The sequence below is a fragment of the Aethalodelphis obliquidens genome, unplaced genomic scaffold (assembly GCF_003676395.1).
Source record: "Aethalodelphis obliquidens isolate GAN/ISIS:26980383/991018 unplaced genomic scaffold, ASM367639v1 scaffold100, whole genome shotgun sequence".
In the NCBI taxonomy this organism is placed as follows: Eukaryota; Metazoa; Chordata; class Mammalia; order Artiodactyla; family Delphinidae; genus Aethalodelphis; species Aethalodelphis obliquidens.
In genome coordinates, this window is record NW_020838044.1 from 375,263 (window position 1) to 397,806 (window position 22,544).

The window sequence follows — 22,544 nt, forward strand, 5'->3', positions numbered from 1 at the left end:
AAAGTTACTAATATTTAAATATTTTATCCTATGGATCACATTTTCAATTTCACCACTGTGTAAAATCCTGATACACAGATACCATATTGAAAGTAAATTATACCATTCGACTCCTGCGAATATTTTCTTATACCATTTTGTTTTCGCAAATTGAAATCAATCTTCAACAGTTTCCCTTTTAGTAAAATATCCATGACCTCAGAAATCTGATGGGGAAAAAAGTGTTTTCCTCCTTCCCTCTACCTCTCTGTATTCTTCAAATGTATGCTTATTCCTAAACCTATCTCTCTCTTCCTGGAGAACGACAACAAAAAGAGAGAAAGAGGACAGAGCAGGTAAAGAGCTTCAACATATTTTGACTGGATTTTCTCAGCTGGGAAGGATCCACAAAAGTGAAGAGTGACATAAAATTCTAAAGTAAAACAGAGATTGAGGCTGTTCCATCCGGATCTGTCCTTCTGAAGCTTTTCCTCTCTTTGGTACATTCTGATGCGTGATGAGCCAGGACTGTCTTCTCAGCTGTGATCCCCATCATCAGAGTAGGATCCTGTCCTTTTCCATCTGACATGAGCCCTCCCCATTTCTATCATGTGTACTTTGGGCCCTCATCTAGAGGAATATCTCATATATAAGGCTATAAACAATTTTGTTCTCATCTTTGACAGTTTTTCCCTAATGCCTTTTTCTGCCTTCATCATAGGCTGTTTACATTGTTAAAACTTCTGCTGTGGATGTAGCGTTTTAAAAAAATTTCATTGGGAATATAGCATACATATAAAATTAAATATAAGATATATGCTTCTTCCCAAGTACATTTTATAAAAGCTAGATGAGACAGAAGTGAACTTTCTGTGTTTGTTAGGCTAGAAATGTCATTATTTCATCCTCATTGAGGAAAGATATATTTCTAATTTTCTTTCAAAACTTTGAGTATATTATTCTTACTGCTTCAAATATTGAAATTTCATTGTATAGAATTCCCATTCAGTTCTTTTTTATAGTTCTTATTTCTCTGCTGAGGTTTCCTGTCCATTCATTATAAACATACAGTTAACCCTTGAACAAAACGGGTTTGAATTGCATGGGTGCACTTATACGTGGATTTTTTTCAATAGTAAATACTACAATACAACACAATCTGCATTTGATTGAATCTATGAATGTGAAACCACAGATATGGAGGAACTGTGAATATAGAGGGGCGACTATAAGTTATAGGTGAATTTTCCACTGCTTGGAGGGTCAGCACCCTAATCCCTGCATGTTTCAGGGGTCAACTGTATTTTCCTTTATTTATGTCCTTGAGCACAGTTATAATAGCTACTTTAAAAATCCTTTCTTGCAAATTCTATCATTTGGGACATCTGAGGGTTGTTATCCTTTAATTGTCTTTTCTTTTGAGTGTGGTTCACGTTTTCCTGTTTTTTTGTATACTGAGTGATTTTAGATGGCCTCTTGGACGATTTGAATGATATGCTGTAGAGGCCCTGGATTCAGTTATGCTCCTACAAAGAGTGTGGTTTTTCTTAGAGCAGGCAGTTAACTTGTTTGAACTCCAACCGCAAACTCTGTCTTCCCTGTGGTAAGGGGCAACTGAATACTTCGTTAAGTTCTTTTAGCCTAAGCTGAGCTACTTGAAGTCTGCACCACTCAGAGACTGAGGCAATGTTTATACACAGAATTTGAGGTTCTCCCTCACTCTTCTTTCCTTTCTAAGATTTCTTATCTCCCTTTCCAGATTGTGTTTGCTTCAAACTCCATATTCTGCCCTTCAAGCCAGTAATACTGTGAGGTTTCTATCTGTATTTCAGCCACCCTGCATGGTGCAGCCCAGTGTTTGTCCTTAAGCTAGCCTTAAAGCCAGGAAACTCACCTAGTATCATCCTTCTTCTGAATGTCAAGTCCTCTCCTAGCCAGTATGTTCAGATAGTTGTTTTTGTAAAAAATATTTTGTCCAGAGTTTGTAGTTATTTTCTGTGGGAGGCTTGGTCCAATAGGAGCTACTTGACGATGACCAGAAGTGGAAACTCCTATTGTTTCCATTATTGCTGTTGTTAGCTATATGTCTAATCATCAACCCTTTATAGGTAATCTGTATTTTCTCTCAGGGTGGTTTTAATATTTTCTCTTTGTCTTTGATGTTCTGCAGTTTCACTAAAATGTATCTAGGTATTGATTAAGTTTAATATATTCTTCTTGACTATTAAGATTAGTTTTATCATAAATTCTGGAAAATTCTCAGCCATCATTTGAACATTGCTTTCCCACAATTATCTATATTCTCTCTCTCAATAGATGTATTTGAACTTTATCATTCCATTCTCTTACATTCTCTATCTCTTAATCTTTCTGGACTTTTCACTGAGAAATTTATTCAGATTTTTCTTCCAATTTTCTGCCCAGCTGGGTCTCATACATCATGTAATGTTTCCATTGTTCCTCACTTCAATTGCTATATCTGATTCTTTTTGAAATATGCCCAAACGAGAGTGACTTGTTTTCCTTTTAGACTTTTATTCCCCCTTTTATTTCTTCAACCATATTAAACATACAATTTTGAACTTAGTATCTGATAATTCCACTACCTGTTGTCTTTGTGGGTCTAATTCTGCATTTTATTGTCTCTGCTGACTTTTGCTTAAGGTGGGTTTGTTTCCTCATAAATATAATTATTCCAAATTGTGAATTTATAATCCCTGGGACTTTATCAGTAGAAATCCTTTGAGGCGCCAATCTAGAGAGAATCTGTACTTGCACTGGGAACACAATCAATGTGGTATCATTTTATACTATGTTTCTTTTTAAAAATTTTATTTTATATTGGAGTATTGCTGACTAGCAATGTTGCATTAGTTTCAGGTATACAGCAGAGTGATTCAGTTATACATATACATCATATACATATATAAGTTCTTTCCCCATTTAGATTATTACAGAATGTTGAGCAGAGTTCCCTATGTTATACAGTAGGTCCATGTTGGTTTTCTGTTTTAAATATAGCAGTGTGTAAATGTCAATTCCAAACTCCCAATCTATGCCTCCCCCGCACCGCTCCCCCTGGTAACCATAAATTCATCCTCTACCTCTGTGAGACTGTTTCTGTTTTGTAAATAAGTTCATTTGTATCATTTTTTTAGATTCCGCATATAAGCGATATCACATAATATTTGTCTTTCTCTGTTTTACTTCACTTAGTATGATAATCTCCAGGTCCATCCATGTTGCTGCAAATGGCATTATTTCATTGTTTTTAATGGCTGAGTAATATTCCATTGTATATATATACCACATCTTCTTTATCCATTCATCTGTCAGTGGACATTTAGGTTGCCTCCATGTCTTCTTGGCTATTGTAAATATTGCAACAATGAATATTGGGGTGCATGTATCCTTTTGAACCATGGTTTTCTCTGGATATGTGCTCAGGAGTGGGATTGCTGGATCATATGGTAGCTCTATTTCTAGCTTTTTAAGGAACCTTCATACTGTTCTCCATAGTGGATGTACCAATTTACATTCCCACCAAGAGTGTAGGAGGGTTCCCTTTTCTCCACACCCCTTCCAGCATTTATTGTTTGTAGACTTTTTGATGATGGCCATTCTGACTGGTGTGAGGTGATGTCTCATTGTAGTTTTGATTTGCATTTCTCTAATAATTACTGATGTTGAGCATCTTTGGATGTACCTCTTGGCCATCTGTGTATCTTCTTTGGAGAAATGTCTATTTAGGTCTTCTGCCCGTTTTTTGATTGGGTGATTTGGTTTTTTTTATTGAGCTGCATAAAGTGTTTATTTTGGAGACTAATCCCTTATCGGTTGCATCATTTGCAAATATTTTCTCCCATTCTGTGGGTTGTCTTTTTGTTTTGCTTATGGTTTCCTTTGCTGTGCAGAAGATTTTGAGTTTAACTAGGTCACATTTGTTTATTTTTGTTTTTATTTCTATTACTCTAAAAGATGGATTGAAAAAGATATTGCTGTAATTTATGTCAAAGAGTGTTCTGCCTGTATTTTCCTCTAAGAGTTTTATACTATCCAGTATTACATTTAGGTCTTTGATCCATTTTGAGTTTATTTTTGTAAATGGCATTAAAGAATGTTCTAATTTCATTTTTTTACATGTAGCTGTCCAGTTATCCCAGCACCATTTATTGAAGAGACTGTCTTTTCTCCACTCTATGGTCTTACCTCCTTTGTCATAGACTAATTGACCATAGGAATGTGGGTTTACTTCTGGGCTTTCTATACTATTCCATTGATCTATATTTCTGTTTTTGTGCTAGTACCATACTCTTTTGATGACTGTAGCTTTATAGTATAGCCTGAAGTTAGGGAGCCTGATTCTTCCAGCTCTGTTTTTCTTCTCAAGATTGCTTTGGCTATTTGGGGTCTTTTGTATCTCCATACGAATTAAAAAAAAATTTGTTCTAGTTCTGTGAAAAATGCCATTGGTAATTTGATAGGGATTGCACTGAATCTGTAGATTGCCTTGGGTAGTATAGTCATTTTGACAATATTGATTCTTCCAATCCAAGAACATGGTATGTCTCTCCATCTGTTTGTGTCATCTTTGATTTCTTTCATCAGTGTCTTATAGTTTTCAGAGTACACGTCTTTTGCCTCCTTAGGTAGGTTTATTCCTAGGTATTTTATTATTTTTGATGCGATGGTAAATGGCATTGTTTCTTTAATTTCTTTTTCTGATCTTTTGTTGTTAGTGTATAGAAATGCAACAGATTTCTGTGTATTAATTTTGTATCCTGCAACTTTACTGAATTCATTGATGAGTTGTAGTAGTTCTCTGGTAGCACCTTTAGGATTTTCCATGTATAGTATGATGCCATCTGCAAACAGTGACAGTTTTACTTCTTCCTTTCCAATTTGGATTCATTTTATTTTTCCTCTCTCATTGCTGTGGCTAGGATTTCCAAAACTATGTTGAATAAAAGTGGCAAGAGTGGATATCCTTGTCTTGTTCCTTATCTTAGAGGGAATGCTTTCAGCTTTTCCTCATTGAGTAATGATGCTAGCTGTCACATATGGCCTTTATTACATAGAAGGCATCCACACTGGTCCTTTTGTATTTTCTATTTCCTCGTGGTTCAGTCTTGGGAGATTGTAGCTTTCTAAGGATTTGTCCATTTCTTCTAGATTATCCATTTTATTGGCATATAGTTGCTTATAGTAGTCTCTCATGATGCTTTGTATTTCTGTGGTGTCAGTTGTAACTTCTTTTTCATTTGTAATTTTATTGATCTGAGCCCCTTCCCTTTTTTCTTGATGAGTCTTGCTAAAGGTTTATCTATTTTGTTTAACTTTTCACAGAATCAGCTTATAGCTTCATTGATCTTTATTATTGTTTTTTATCTCTATTGCATTTATTTCTGCTCTGATCTTTAGGATTTCTTTCCTTCTATGAACTTTGGGTTTTGTTTGTTCTTCTCTCTCTAGTTGCTGTAGGTGTAAGCTTAGTGTGTTTATTTGAGATTTTTCTTGTTTCCTGAGGTAAGACTGTATTGCTATAAACTTTCCTCTTAGAACTGCTTTTGCTGTGTCCCATAGGTTTTGGATCATCGTGCTTTCATTTTTATCTGTCTCTTGGTATTTTTTGATTTCCTCTCTGATTTCTTCAGTGATCCATTGGTTGTTTAGTAGCATATTGTTTAGCTTCCATGGTTTTTTACAGTTTTTTTCCTTGTAGTTGATTTCTAATCTCATAGTGTTGTGGTTGGAAAAGATGCTTGATGTGATTTCAATTTTCTTAAATTTACTGAGGCTCACTTTGTGGCCCAGCAGGTGATCAATCCTGGAGAATGTTCCATGTGCACTTGAGAAGAATGTGTATTCTGCTGCTTTTGGATGGAATGCTCTTTAATATCAATTAAGTCCATCTGGTCTAATGTGTCATTTAAGACCTGTGTTTCCTTATTGATTTTCTGTCTGAATGATCTGTCCACTGTCGAAAGTGGGGTGTTAAAGTCCTCCCCTATTATTGTGTTACTGTTGATTTCTCCTTTTATAGCTATTAATGTTTGCCTCATATATTTGGGTGTATATATATATATATATATATATATTTATAATTGTTATATCTTCTTCTTGGATTGATCCTTGCTCATTATGTAGTGTCCTTCTTTGTCTCTTGTAATAGTCTTTATTTTAAAGTCTATTTTGTTTTATATGAGTATTGCTACTCCAGCTTTCTTTTGATTTCCATTTTCATGAAATACCTTTTTCAGTCCCCTTACTTTCAGTCTGTGTGTGTCCCCTAGATCTGAAGTGGTTCTATTGTAGACAGCATATATATGGATCTTGTTTCTGTATCCATTCAGCCAGTCTGTGTCTTTTGTTTGCAACATTTAATTCATTTATGTTTAAGGTAATTATTGATATGTATGTTCTACTATGTTTCTAGCTTAGTATTATTTAGGTCACAAAGCTAGTATGAATTCCAACCCCCCATGTGGGTGGTTTTTGGATCTAAAGTTAAGAATTCTTAGGGGAGAGAGACTTTTTTTTTTCTGTTCCCCACCAAGATCCAAGACAAAGATAGGCATATCTTCTCCTGTGAGATAGTTTTCTTCTTGTTCACCCACTGAGGGCTCTGCGATTCACAGAGAGACACCCAAGTTTGCACTGTGCTTTAGCTCTAGGCTTTCTCTCCAGTAACCATATTGCCAGAAATGAAATTGTCTCCTGTGTTTTTCCTCCTTCTGCTTAGCTTCATTCACCTAACTTAACCTACAACCAACAAATGAATCTATAATTTCATTAAATAAAGCAGTAAAAATTTAATAGCTATTTATTAACTTTAAGCTATAAAACAATCATATTTAGTTGGTAGTCCTACCCATAATTATGTGTTCCTCTACAACTCTTTATTAGCTAAAATTGTAAGCACATTTCTTTTTCTAGTAACTAACCAGATCACAAAATATCATTCATTATCCTATAAGCTGATTTAATTAATATCTGCCATTGTTAATTACCTACATTTAGTTAGGAACTTTTGTTTGCTTTTTCACTTCTTTGTTCATTCATACAACAAAAATTTATTAAATACCTACTATATGCCATACTATTCCTAAAATAAAACTTCAAATGCTCATTCTATGCTATATTCAAGGAGCTGTGAAAAGAAAACAGTACATGGTACATGAAATGCTTAACAGTTTTTTTTTAATTGGAGTATAATTGCTTTACAGTGTTGTTAATTTTTGCTGTACAATGAAGTGAATCAGCTATATGTATACATATATCCCCTCACTTTTGGGCCTCCCTCCCCTACCCCCCCATCCCACCCATCTAGGTCATCACAGAACACCAAGCTGAGCTCCCTATGCTAGGTTCCCAAAATCTTAATGTTAATTTTCTGCTATGTGCCTACATATAAATATCAGTTCTTTAAGAATAGGAAGCCTTAATCTTATTCATATAAATGACAGAAAACTAGCTAAAGAATCATTTTTGCTTATCTAATTAAATGAGAGTGGTATGAAATTTCAATAATTGTTTTCAAGATTACAACATAACCTGAATAATATGTGGCATTAGATCATAGAACCAACAGAAATAGCAAGAGTTTTTTTTTTTTTTTTTGATTCCCTTTGCTTTTGAAATTAATTAAGCTTGAATGAGTGGAGTAAATTATTCTTCAGACTACATCTGAGGTTAAGGATGGCAGACATTCCCATTTATAATATTAAAAAGAATGTTCAGTTTAGAAAACTGGGAAGGACTGAAATAAGGCAAGCAGAATAGTTTAAGAAGGTTTTTTTCCCCACAAACCAATAACTCCATTGTATTAGTAAAATAATTTCCTTTAATTAGAGTTAAGAACTTGAAAAGTGTCACAGAAAAATCTACCCCAAACACCAAATTACGATGATAAAATAACATCACCCTAAACAGAAATTTATAAATTTCATAAAGCGTCAGAGAATATATTTTACGTTATATTCATCCATAATAATATTTGAGTAAATATTCATTCTTCTGGTATCTGCCTAACGTGTTTGATGTTTTCAGAAAATGTCATTACGACACTAAATAAACAGTTATGACAAACTAAAGCACAGAAAAATATATTAAGAGATTTGACTGAAGAATCTGCAGACATTCATGCTTTCTAGCAGGCTTTCAAACACACTAGTTGAAGTGCAATCTCTCTGTAACCCAAAGTGACTGGAAATATATTAGACCATACCATTCTTACCTCAGAGGGAAAAGGGAAGTTTGTACAATACATCTGATCAGTAGCTTTAGTTTATTCCTTCTAAAACCTTATAAAAATGTTAATTTTGTAAATTATACTAAGTAAAATTTTCCTGTTGCATGTATTCCCTTAACATTGTTTTTTTTTGCGGTAGCGGGCCTCTCACTGTTGTGGCCTCTCCTGTTGCAGAGCACAGGCTCCAGACGCGCAGGCTCAGCGGCCATGGCTCACGGACCCAGCTGCTCCGTGGCATGTGGGATCTTCCCGGACCGGGGCACGAACCTGTTTCCCCTGCATCGGCAGGCGGACTCTCAACCACTGCGCCACCAGGGAAGCCCCTTCCCTTAACATTTAAAAATATTCCCTGACAATGGAATCATCATAATCTTGGAATATGTTATTAATAAGAAAATATTAATAGAATTAATGAGGGGCCAGACCAGTATCCTTTGTACTTTCTTGACAATTCATTATAGCATCAAAAAACAAAGTAGAAAGAAATAAAATACTCACACATGGGCAAGGCTTGACAGCATCACTCGGAAAAAATCCAACCTCTCCAGATGTTAAATTTCTACCCTAAATTAGAAAAAAAGATGCCAGTTTTGAGAACAAATTTACTATAATGATGATCCCATAGCAGTAGATGCATAATGTTGTCAGTTGGGATCCTCAGAATTACTTCCACATTGTATCCAGTCCTAAGCATTAACTGACTATGGCTCAGGAAGGGAAGCATAAGCAGAAAGGTTTTAAAATCGTTAAACTTTACATATGGCTTCATATCACGATTATAAAATAAGAATTCAAGTTTGACTTTCCAATCTACCATTCAATTTTGTTAACTTCACACCCCTCAATCCTATAATAGAGATAATAGCATACTATATCTTTCAAATTTATATTCATAAATACAAGTAGATCACATTGGTTTTGTGTAAGCTCATAATTAATTAGGATATTGGTATCCCTAATAGAACTCATGAGAATGTTCCTCCAACAGGATGAGACATTTCAAGACATGTGGAAATGGAAAACAGAACATAATATGACATTTTAGATGGTTTTCAAATTTAGGAGAAAGAAACAGGATATTGATTAAGGGGAAGGGACAGTTAAGATGTTGGAAGAAAGGATTAGGACTCAAAACGCCATTGTAAATGAGAAAAGAGGGAAGAAATTAACAATAAGAAATGAATTTATTCTTGGAGACCTTTGGTCAAATTCCTCTTTAAAACAATCTCATGACACAATTGTTTCCCTTTTCTAGAAAGACAAACTGTACTCAAAACATACTGCAACAGGGCTTCCCTGGTGGCGCAGTGGTTGAGAGTCCGCCTGCTGATGCAGGGCACACGGGTTCGTGCCCCGGTCCGGGAAGATCCCACATGCCGCGGAACGGCTGGGCCCGTGAGCCATGGCCGCTGAGCCTGCGCGTCCGGAGCCTGTGCTCCGCAACGGGAGAGGCCACAACAGTGAGGGGCCCGCGTACCGCAAAAACAAAACAAAACATATGGCAACAATAAGCACATGTAATTAAAAAGTTCTTGTGAGATTATTTCTCCTTGTCCAGATATTGGGCTTGTTTTTATTTGCCATTTAACCATTGCTTGCTTCTCAGTAGCTCAGATGAATAAGTTGCATTATAATTGAATGCTACATGCTCTATTATTTTTGACAAAGAGAGTAACAAAAAAACGATCAGAAAACATCTCCCTCTTGAAGTAGTATCGCTTTGTTCCCACAGATCTTGGCTATGAGTTTGTGGAGGAAATTTTAAAAAGTGGGAATCTAGAATTCAAGACAATGATGAGGAGGAAGACGAGGAGAAAAGGGAAGACGGGGAGGGGAGAGTGGGACAGAGAGAAGGTAAGTGGAGCAGAAAAGGGGGAAGAGTCAGAGGTATGGGGAAAAGGGGGGAAAAAAGAGAAGAGGAAAGGGTGGGGTTAGGATAGAAGGAGATCAATTACGTAACCAAGCAAGGAGAAGATAATAATTTTGGCCAGGTTCTCAAACCACATTGCACTTGCATATTAGGGAAAAGGTAAGTGAACAAGAGGGGTATTCATTCATTTAGTCAACAAACACAGTATCTCATGTTTGGTTAGACACTGAGAAAAATGCAAAAATTCATAAAACAGTTCTGGTTTTCCCCTGTATTTTCAGAAGATATGTATACACCTAATTATAATACAAAATAGAAAGGGCTAAATACTGAAAGAGGTACAGGAGATGCTATGGAAATTCAAAAGCTGAACTGAGTATTGGGGGTTTTCCAGAAAGCTACATGGAAGAGGGGACACATGAATGTAAAATGTGCAGGGTTTAAACAAATAGTGATGGAAATGGAGAACATTCTGAAAACAAAATACATCATGAGAAAGGCATGGGGCTAGGAACTTACAGGTGTGCATGGGAAATGCAAATCGTTCCCTTTAAATGGAGTCTAATAATGAGTAACACTTATTGTACCCCTAACTGTATGCTAGACACTGCCCTGAGTGTTTCATTTAATCCTTATAATAATCCTTTGTCGTAGGTCCAACTACTATCCCTATTTTAAAGGTGAGAAAAATGAGACATAGAGGAGTTAAGTGATTTGACCATGATCACAGAGCCAGTAAGTGACAGAACCAGAATTCAAATTCAATTGTTCTAACTTCAGAGTTTTGCACTGCTTCTCGCTACAGTGTAAGACTCATAAAAGGGCACAGTAGAAAGAAAGCTAAAAGGTACTAGGGAACCAGTTTGACAGTGATATCTGAATTTATCATTGGCCATGGGGTTTCAATAAAGGGATTATATTATATTTTAGAAGAACTAACCTGGCATCAGTATGCAAGCTGGCTTATAGATGGGCATGACTTTGTAGGTGAGAATAACATTAAAGAAATGGTGTCATAGAAAGGGAAGGAGATCTGGAGGAAGGGAAACAGGTGCTAGAGACATCATTTAACTACAGTGTTTGGGACCTGCCTATGGATTAGATACGGGAAGAGAAGACTATGGGAGTTAAAGATTGGGGGAAAAGTCAAGGATGGAGGTGATCCATCCAGATAACACAGATGTAGATGGCAGTCATATAGAGGGGAACCTTGAAATCATAGGAGCAATAACGTTGTGGAAGGAAATGTAGACAGAAGAAAACAATACTTAGAGAAATTAGTCTAATTAGAAGGCAGGAAGGAACCACCAGGAGGGAGGAGAATCAGACACTAGAGTGTGATGGCAGCACAGTAACTATAAGGTTTGAAGGAAATGTTCCTTTCATTCAACTGTATTTACTGAGTGCTTTTTGGTGCTTTATTTTAAGCATGACACTGAGATACAAGTAAGTAAGTATAATATTTGGGGACTATATGACTAGCTAGACCCTTATATAAATATAAATGCACCACGATGCCACCTGAGTAGAAAATATAAGGGAGTGCAGGTGGGAACCATGTACTGACCGAGGCTCATAAGTGAAAAGGGTGATTGTTTTAAAGTAAAATAAGACCTCTGAGAGTACACCAAAGGAGGTAAGTCTGTTTTTCAGGGGAAAGGCCTAAGCAAGAGCTTTATAATGGTTTTTTAAAACCTATATTTGAAGATGTATCAACAAATTGGAAAACTTTGGCAATTATAAGAACGGTGAACTGTCAATTCCTATCCTTCATCAGAAAAAGAACAAAAGGTCTTACTCTATTGAATGCAGAGTTCGGGAAAAGCAGTGATATTCTGTGACAGTGCATTTAACACTATTGGAGAACTCCCAGGAGAAGGAATTTTTCTCACTAAGCAGACTACTAACATCATTCTGAATTTTTTCCTTAATGAAATGTCCTAGCAGTGCAGGCTACATTTCCTTAATGGTCACAGACATCCCTTAGATGACAAAGAGGTGAGAAAGAATTTAACATAACAGACGGATAGATGAATAAGGTCACATTTCCTCACTAATTTCTATGAGATGTCAGTTTCAGCTATGGGAAATAATATGTGCTATACTTAATGATTTTCCACTTATAAGGCAGTAGCCATCCTACAACATTTGGAAGATTAAAAAACAAAGTAGTGTGTAGGTGGGGTGTCTTTGGTTCCCTGGTGTTTGTGTGTGTGCTGTGCATTGATCATTCATTAATACTAATGGGCGGAGCAGCTATCAATCTCCTACGCATGGATGGAACTGCAGACTGTAGCTATGAAATCAACCATTTTCAAAGGCAATGATTTTGTATACTTTATGTGATCTATTTATGAAATTTTTACTAACCTTGATAAGAGACATGTAGCTGAATTTCCTTTTTCTTTACTTTTCCTGTGTGGGCATTTTATTCCGGGTCAGATAATCAACTTGTCATTCCTTTTATGCCTATTACAAATGCCAGAGATAGGGAGTCTTCTTTTCGTTATCCTCCTGTCTGATGTTTGTTTTTGTGAGTCCCTTAACATCTTCAAGGTCAACTTGAAAACATTTACAGTTATGTGTCATCTGATGTACCATACAGTGCTATCTTCATATGCATTTAGTCTACAGGGCATTCTCTACGTTATGTGATGGGACTTTTGTAAATCTAACAGTATAGTTTGGGTCATTATGAAAATATTCTCTTTGGAAAGTACCTGACAGAATAGGTTATGGGCTGTATATGGTAAGAAAAGATGCACCTTTATAGCTTTCATTAAATGTTGCAGACATAAAACAATATTAAATTATAATTCATAAAATAATCCCTTTTTTCCTGAAAAGCAAGTTGCTTCCTGTATAAAAATGAATCAAACAGAAAATTGACAACTGTCTCTGAAATTCCTGAATGTCACAAATATAAATGCATATTCAGACATTTATTCCTAACTGACCTTTGGTTATAACGATTTTTCATTTCTCTTCAGTAGGAAACTACAGGGACTCATAATGAATTAAAACTACTTAGAAATGCTGGTAGAAATGATATTTACAATCTACCTATATGGAGAAAAGCATTAATGTATGCTAGAATGGCAGAGCTAAAGCTGCATTTTTAAACTCATAAACAAGGATGGCTGCAAATGATAGAAAATATCCTCCAAAAATCTTAATCGTAAATTGCTTGGCTCCTAACTTTGTACAAAGGAGAAAAAATTGCTTTAAGAAAAATACAGAGTGTCTTTTCCCTGTGGCTCATTTATCCCCTTAATACCACCTGGACTGGAGCTTTAATGCACTCCTGGAATAGCACTGAACAATTTGAAACAGATGTGGAAAGCTGAATGTGAAAGGGACAGATTAATGGTTATTTATGAAAGATTGGAAGTTCTCCCAAGTTACAATGCCCTAAACACTTTCAATGTATGCATGATGGTGCTGTGGAGATTACTAAGCGATTTATCACACATGGGTAAGGGCCAGAGCAACTGTCACTCTGGCCAGTCACTCTCTCACTGTCAGAAATACACTGCCATGGGGGGCGGCGGAGGGGAGATGTGCAGGGTGGCCATGAATTATGGGAATACAAGTGAATATACAAATTAATTGACTGAATGGATGGATAGCTTTTAGCAAGCACTACTTTGGGAATTATTCTGACCGGCTTCTTTTTTTTTTTTTATTCTTCACTTTTTGTGAGTACGTGAAATGGAACCAAAGGACCAGAAAAGGAGAGAAGACCACGACAAAGAACCTGTCTGAAATTGGCCTTTGGTAAGGAATGATCTCTGATCATAGTTGCAGCCACACTGTAACCAGTGTCATCAGTTAGATATACATCAGTGTTAGTTGTTGGAAAACAGAAAAAGGCAGTATCAGACAGCAGGGATGTGGCATCAGAAGAGCTCATTCTCTTCTCAGCTCTGCTATAAAAATCTGTGCAACTGCAGGCAAGCCTCAATGATAAGGAAGAGGATAAGATCTGCCACACAGACCTCACCAGGGTGTTACAAGGATCAAAGAATTAACATATGTGAAAGCACTCAGTAAATGCCAAAAAATCCCTATTCTTTGTTTTTTCCTACAATATTGCTTTTTGATTTATCTCAATTTTTTTTACTCCTAAATTTTCATATTTTTTGGTTGGCCTATTCACATGTCATTAAAATAGAAATACCTGGTTCTGCGTATAATCCCACCATCTTTCTTATTTATATTTATGCAAGTTTGCTAAGCCACAAGTAACAGGCTCTCATATGTTTCACCTGAATAGGAATTAATTGCATTGCAGACAGTCCATTTCTTTATCTCAATGCTTTCTTGCTAGCACACACATTTTTTTCATTGTTAATTGCTTCTTGTATGTTGAGTAAGGTAAGAAACACATTTTTCTACACATGAACACCATGAAAATTTGCCAAACATAATTGCATATGGTTATACTGAATGGTCCTAACAGTGAATTCCAAAATATTCATGTACACACACAAAGGAACAAAACCATAAACCATGTGCTTTTACCATTTCTCAGTCAAAAGAGAACAGGGTCTTTAACTTTTGTCCAATGTATAAACAGTAAACACAAGGTTTTTCAGAAGGCTGTATGAAACTCACATTCCTGGTATAGTTCATCTGTAGGTAAGTGGCTGTCATAAGCTTAGAATTCTGAATAACTCTAAAAAATCTTGCATCTTGATCTAGGATCTTTGAAATTAAATTTATCTTCACTTTGTAAAGGTTTATAATTGCATCGAGTCATCAAAATATGTGACAAAGGCCTCTTTTATATTTGATGGTTTTTCCAATGCACACAAAACAGTTTATGTTTACTATATCTGAAATTTTGGCAGACAAGTGTCAAAAACTAAAAAAGAAAAGAATTGTGAAATGTACGCTAAGAAAAACCCACTAAAAAGCCATAAGCTGTATTTCTACACTTATTAGATGTGAGATGAATATAAAAGCAGAATGAGACTTGAGACTGCAGTATATTTTTCTTGCTATCCAAAAAATGTATTCTGTGAGGTTCTTGGATTTCTCCAGCAGGGAAGGGAACTCTATAGTTATGGGTGTCTTGAGGCTTTTTCTCCAGATTCTCACTGGCTAAGACACTATACTCTACACAGTGCAATCTTGAATCAAAATCTTATAACTGATGAAAGAAAAGTCAGCAAGCAAAAAACCAATCTGCATGTAGGTAAGCCAAATCCTAAGTGGTTACTCAGTACAAAATCTGGAAAGAAAAACACAGTTCTACCACATCTTGGAAGAAATCCTATTTGGGGAGAGGCCACATAGTCCCCAAAATAAATCAGGATTACCAAAGGTCCAAAATATAGATATTTGTTTTTCTACTCCTAACAGACAATGGATGAATGTTTTCCTATCCTTGGTGATTTTAATTTTAAGTAATCACAAAGGAAGTATTCTGAGTAATAGCACCTTACAGATTATATGCTCATGGCAGCATTAGGCATTTTTAAAGAAATTACTCTTCTACAGATTATATGCTCATGGCAGCATTAGGCATTTTTAAAGAAATTACTCTTCTACTAAGGACAGAATTAGTATTTTAATGAAAAGTGTATTGGCTTCTTTATTTACACTATGCTAGGTACCAGGAGATTAAAAATGAATAACATGGCTACTATCTTCAAGGATCCCATTCAGATCATGTCTTAACTAGCTTTTGATTTGGTTATTTCCATAGAGTTTTATAGAATTTTGGATCAGAAATAAAACTTTTGTGGTAATGTTGATAATTTGATAGGTATAGAGAATCAGGAACCCAGTATTCTCTTCCTGGCTTTCAGATCTTCAGTAAGTCATTTAATCATTCTTGGCTTCAATATTCTCACCTGTAAAATGACAGACTTTGAACCATGAATTTCTGAGGTCTCTTTTACTACTAAAGTTCTTTGTTTATATGATCATGTTTCCCAAGTCCCTACAGTTCTCTGGTCAGTTACTGTTACTAAGAAATATCTGAGCTACAGACTCTTAACTACGGATACTACGTGTCAGTAATTTAATCTGGTTGTACTTATAGAAGAGAAGAACATTTCAGGTCCTTAATGACTTTCATTCTAACTCAGTGTGAAGTCTTCCGTTTTCCAGGGTACACAGGATTGGCTTGTTAGAAATGACATTCCTTCATTCATTCTTTAGGAATTCACATTACCATGAATAATTAAAATTCAATATATGTTATAATCTGATAAATTACTTGGCCCAAAGCCTTAAGGGTATGCACACATGCACACTCTATTGAAACCCTTCACAGTATCAAATCAATTGCAGATTGATGGCCCATGGAAGGTATTCTGTGCTTGACACAAACTTGTAGTAATTATGACAGAACATAGCTTATATGGTGGTAAAATAATAGAAGAAAAAGGACCAGAACAGATTTCCTCAGAACTTTTTCCTTAATAATGTTACTCTCTGTTTGGAAAAGAAGAGGTAATACTTTACTGTTGGAACTTCTACTTAGACAGCAGAGACTTCATCTAGTCATATTATAACCTACATTTTGCCCTGTCCCAAATGTAGGTTATAATGGGAAACACGGGAAAAGTACCAGTAAGAACTGTTAATCAAAAATGCCTGTCTTGAGAATTAACAATTAGGACCTCACCCACTTTGTCAGGAGGTTTGCCAATTCCCACAATACAGTCTGTACACTTGGAAACATTCCTGCAAACTCAGTTTATGATCTATTCAATCAAAGCCAGTTGGCAGTTACCCAGGGAAAATGATTCTTATAGGCCTTTACTAATGTCTATTATCTTCCATAATCATCTCTCCCGGGCCTCTCTTGTTCTATTACAGCCACATTCTGCCTTTATCTACTTTCCTGTAATTAGGGACCCTGATTTAGCTCAATATTTTGAGGTAAACACCTGTCAAAATAAAGATCTCATAATTACAGGACATACTTATACCAAATCAGCCTCTACTCTTTTCACACAGCTTCTAATCTTCTAATGCACAATTTCAATTCTGCCTTGGTTTCTCCTAGTTTTACACAAGGGATGAGCAAGTGGTGAGAGGCAGTGTAGAAGCCAAACCAAGATCACCTGAGGAACACCTGGAACCTGCTCCAGTACTGCCTAAAAAGGTATCGCTGTCATGGTAAAAACCAAGTTTCAGATTTCACAAAGAAACGCCCTGGAGTAGGAATCTCACCTAGGAAAAACAGTTCCCAGAGATGTTTACTCTCTGGTTTGTAACGCCAAAGCAATGAGTCTTTTGGTATCAGGAATCAAGTTTTCTTAACAAAAGAGAGACGATTCTTTCAGAAATATTTCTTTTGTGTTCTGTTTGCCTCTGATGATGATGCAGTCTGACACTCGAATTTTAGATCAGGAGAAAAAAATGCATAGTTTTAGAAAATTCTATTGTAGCTAATATTCTTGTGTGGTCTAGAAGGAATCAGAAAAGTCTCCTCCTTATTTAGGGCAAAGGAAAAGAATGCTTTGAAGTGACTTGACAACGAAAGTAGCAGGCAGAGATGTTGTTGGGAGGAAAGATCCACTAATTCCCCTCCACTTACCTCCCTTCTTTGGACATCAGAGGGTGTCTGGGTCAGGTCCTGTGTTATAGGACAGATGGCTTAAGCACAAAAGGTCAACAGTTCCCACAAGTAAGCACACCGTTCCCTAAGCAAAGTTTCTTTTCTGTAAACCCCTGTCCCTCTGTTTCCTTCCCACTCTCCTTGAGGTATCTAAGGCCTTCCTGGTCCAAACCTGCTGTGAAGAAAGGGCTCATGATTTTATCCTGTTTATGTCAACTATGTCCTTTAGAATTTATCATTTGTGATTTTATGTCTAATTATGAAGTAAAAAGTTTAATATCTAACTAAAGAAATTTCAAGAATTGGGTATCAGAATTGGGTGAGCAGAGTGGTCTTCTATGAGCCTGTGTATATTAGCAGGACTCTTCATATTAAATGTGGGGAAGATGAAATTTTAAGCTTTTTAGAAACCAAACTGATACTCATTTTCCCACTTCTGAAAAATGAAGCTCTTTCAAAATCATTAACAATGATATTTCAAATCAAAATCTTTCAAAATCATTAACAATTACACCAAAATATACTTTTTCTCCTTTTCAATTTTCTTTCAAGTTTACTTCCTATTTCCTATGATTTTTACAACACCAACATGCTTGTGAGTCATTTAAATATTAAAATCCCCATTTTATAGATAAAGAACTTGAGGACACAAGGTTAAATAGCTTTAAGACTATTCTGAGAGAACAAAGATAAATTTAAATCTGCCAAGATGAATGAATCCTCTTATGGTTTTTCAAATAACAGCATAAAGTGTAATTTGAGTTAATAAACAATGAATTTGAAAACTTGTAAATAACATATGTGTTATGGAAATAGGAGCTCTAACCAGTTATTCATTTTAAACCCATGGACTGAATGCCTCTTTTATTCTAGGCATTAGAGATGAAGATGTGAAAGCCATGGTTCTTACCTTTCTGGAGTGCTCTAACTGGACAGGGAGACGGATGAATAAACCATTAGGATACAGTATGATGAGTTACAAGATAGAAGTCCTTTTGGTTCAGATAATGTGACCCCCAAATTGAGTCTTGATGGTAAAGAAGGATTTATCTAAGAGAATGTGGGTAGAGGGGAAATTTCAGGCAGAAGGTAAAATATATGTCAGTGACTGAAGGTTTGAGAAAACATGTCTCCTATGAAAAAGATCCCTTCAATTGAACCCTCCAATTTTTTCCAAGTTAGAATGAGAAAAAATGCACCTGTAAAAAAAAAAAATCACCTGGATTGTTCGTTTGAACACAAATAAATACAGCAGTCATGTGGGAAGCAAAAGTTCTGACAAGGTAAACTAAGACAAGGGTCAACTTGCTGCAGTCACTACCACTGTGTCTTGAGGGCTCAGACGGTGGTAAAGGGGGATTTAACCCCTTTTTGCCCATGGCCAAGTCCAGGGCCAACCCCACCCCTCCCCCACCCCAGGCTCCTTGCCTCGGGACTCCGTGTGGGTAGGAATGCTTCCCTCCTGTTGAGAATCTCCCTCAGCTCAACTTATTTTCTGACTTTTTATTCTTTCCTTTGAGGCAAAGAGTTAAAAAAATTTAAAAAGCAAATACTTCTACGTAAAGCAATGTTTTGTTTCCTGATTATTCTACCAAAACAGAACTAAACTGCCTTTAAAAAATGTGTTTTCCTTAAAGGTATAAAAAATTACAAGTGACTCTCCTAAAACAAAGAAAGGATGCTCTAACATATAGAACTAAAGTAGGAGACCAGAAGTCTGGAAGAGAGTCTAATTTTAATTCTGCACATGCCGTCCTATAGATGGATGATAAATTTGGCCCTTTAAAAACCACAGTTATAATTTACCTTCTTCATGGAGATTTCTGTGAATTAATCAGAATGCGTATAAAAACATTTTCACTCCTTAGAATAAAGATCATGTAGGTGTATGATTTGTAAGTGTGAAGTATCACAACTACTTACTAGGTTATTTAACTTTCATTGTGGCTAAAAAATATCTTTGGCACACTGATTACAGTTTACTGCTTATAACCGCCTTTTGGTTCCAATTAGCTTACAAAATTCTCCCTGTGGAACATTTGGGTATTCATAAATGACAATGAAGCAAATAAAGCCCCATGATATAGGACACAGGATCCTCATTGTTTCAGTAAGCTTTATTCTAAGAAGAAAACACATAAAAAGCACTCTATTGTAATGGAAACCATAGATGGCATGGCAGGATGTTATATTTGCCTGTTTCTCTCTCTTGCCCTCTTTCCCTCTCTGATTGATAAGTAGAAATCTGTATCTTTTCTGGGAAAATAAAGTTTCCAATATGAACAAATCTCTTTAGGCCAGAAGGATATTTTCCTCAGTTACTAAGCCCTTATTATCACATATTGCAACACGTTTATCATCAGTCCAATGACATGATCAGGATTGTTCCATATGTTACACTCAGTAAAAACTGTGCCTTACACCTACACTAGGAAACATACACTAAATGGCCCATTTCCTATTTTATATTCATTTCACTGGAAGGCAATTTTATAGAACTTTCGAGGAAAGAAAAAGACAACAAAAAAGACTGAGAAAACGAATCCCTTCAATGCAAAGATTAAACGGAGAACATTTTTACAGCTCAAGTGGCAACTCATTGTTTGAAAGAAGTTATAATGAAAATGCAGATAGCCCACTCACTTCAATAGCATTAGAAATTACTGTTGTTATAATAATAATACAGACTAGACGAATAGCTATTCAAAGAAAGAAAGTTCCTGATAGATAGTAGAGGATAATTTGTATTCTCTGGACATAGAGTATGTAGAAAACATGACAGACTACAATAAAATCCAACTTTCTACACTAATGAGTGAAGTGACTCGCTTGGAAAAAAAAGAGGAAAACAGTTTAGTTTAGAAATCATAATTTCTTGAAAATTTCCAAATAAGCCAAAGTACTTAACTAGTACAAAAGACATTTTTGGAATGCAAATGCAAAGCCACTGTAACAGCCCAGTAACAATCCTAGATTAACATCCTCAGGTTTAACTCTAGATATATTTGTAACAATACGATTTACAAAAACTCTTAATTAAAAACTTAAAATGGAAACCAGCTGCATCACTTTATCCTGAGCTTTGATCATTCCTCAGATCACTAAGGCCATGAGATTAGAAACCAGTTGTCTTGTTTGTGGTCCTCCCCGGATGAAACACAGTCAGACACATAGTAAGCAATTTATTAGTATTTGCATGGATGAATTGGTGATCATTCATCCCTGAATTGATGAATGGGTGAATAAATAGAAGCTACTGTTTAACGAGCACAGTGCTAGAACTCTTCCATATTTTATTCTGTATGCATTTTACAGATGATAAAGCTGAGGTGCACAGAGCAAGTAGTCTATAAAGGTTATGCTGCTAGATGGCAGAATCAGTAACTAATACTCAGCAAAATGAGCTATAATTTCCTAAATGCTAGCACAGGAAAGAAAAACACTTAACTTGCTTCTCTGGTGCGAATTATGTACAATCTCAAATGAGACCAAACCAATTGAGTAGAGACCAAAGAGAGTTGCTTAAAAACTATCTTCTCAGAAGCAAATGAAAAAGAAAAACTCCCCAATGCAGGAGTCACATCTGTTAGGGTGCAGACCATAAAGCACTTGTAGCATTGAACACGAAAACTGGCACATTAACGTACATGATCCACTGTAAACACGCCTACAGACTCACATGATTTCAGAGAATCAAACCAGCAACATTCTTTATACGCTTAGACCCAACAAGGAAGAGAGTTTTGTTCCGAAATTTAAAAAACATGTCACTGTAGAGCATGCCACTGAGTAAGTACACATTCAGGCCAGTTTCCTACAGTACTTCCCACATGTACAGCCTGTAAAACAAAAGCTGATTTTATCACGACAGCCTTAAAGTATTGCAAGATCTTAATTGCCTTTTGAATCGGACAAAACAATTGTATCAAGTTCAGTATGAAGGGTGCAGCAACTATATTTTCAATGTATACAGATTCTTTGAAAATATACCCTTTACTCGATATCTGTCAGAGCCAAAGTACTGAGTTCATTTTAACACCATATTTTGTAGTTAGTTTGCTATAAATGACCAAATAGTGAGCTGGGGATAATGCCCTAACTCTCATGGAATCTTACCAATTGGATCATCTAGTCAGTGGCTGACATTAAATTTATCTGGGATTGTATACAATCTACTCACGCCTGGGCTCAACACAGACAACCCATAAGACAATTCTGACCCACGCTATATCCTTGTCAGAAGTACTTAATGAACTTGTAACATATCTTGGAAATTCAAACAGAGCACTAGCTGCCAGCAGGCATGAAGGGTTCTTCTAAAGACAGGCAACCTAATGTCAAACCAATAATTGGAGCTGATAATTGAAGTGTGAGCTATGTCTGAGCAGTGAGTACAGAGCTGATACTCAATACACACTTGCTGAACTGAACTAAATGTGCTAATTGTTTTCCTCTGTTCTAGACATTAGCCTTTCTTGTTCCTATCATATATCATCCCCTCAACAGATACACACACACGTTTTGTCATCGAGTGGTTCTCATTTCTCCGGAGAGTTTCCAAAGCCATTTTACCGTCATACGAGAAACACCTCATGTTTCCAGGCTGCTGAAATGAAATGACAATAATTTCTTTCTTATAGTCTAAAGAGAATAGAAGGCAGTACAATTTAGTAAAAGAGTGCTGGGGCTTCCAGTTCATCACTCCGTCCTAAGAAGAAAGAAGCTGAATGGGCTGAAAAATTAACAACTTTGCTTGGATCCATAAGAGAGGGGAAGACACAGGACAGACCTTGGCCCTGAAGACCAGAGAGACAGACAGGCAAACACAGGGAGTCACAGAAGAGGAAACTCACCAGCAGACACTA

The 22,544-nt window shown here is 36.2% G+C and overlaps 1 protein-coding gene across 5 annotated transcripts in view; it reads right to left on the bottom strand.

Moving 5' to 3' along the window:
- The window catches only part of VAV3 (vav guanine nucleotide exchange factor 3), a 396,308-nt gene that overhangs the window by 41,683 nt on the left and 332,081 nt on the right, over positions 1 to 22,544 (bottom strand). For 3 of the 5 annotated variants that reach the window (XM_027096220.1, XM_027096219.1, XM_027096222.1), the window contains one exon: positions 8,729 to 8,794. The exons of 1 other annotated variant lie outside the window; for it this stretch is intronic. In XM_027096220.1, coding sequence (XP_026952021.1) covers positions 8,729 to 8,794 — 66 coding nt within the window. Of the gene's footprint in view, positions 1 to 8,728; positions 8,795 to 12,470; positions 12,662 to 22,544 lie in introns of those variants that run through there. One more of the 5 variants, XR_003430677.1, reaches the window with a different exon arrangement.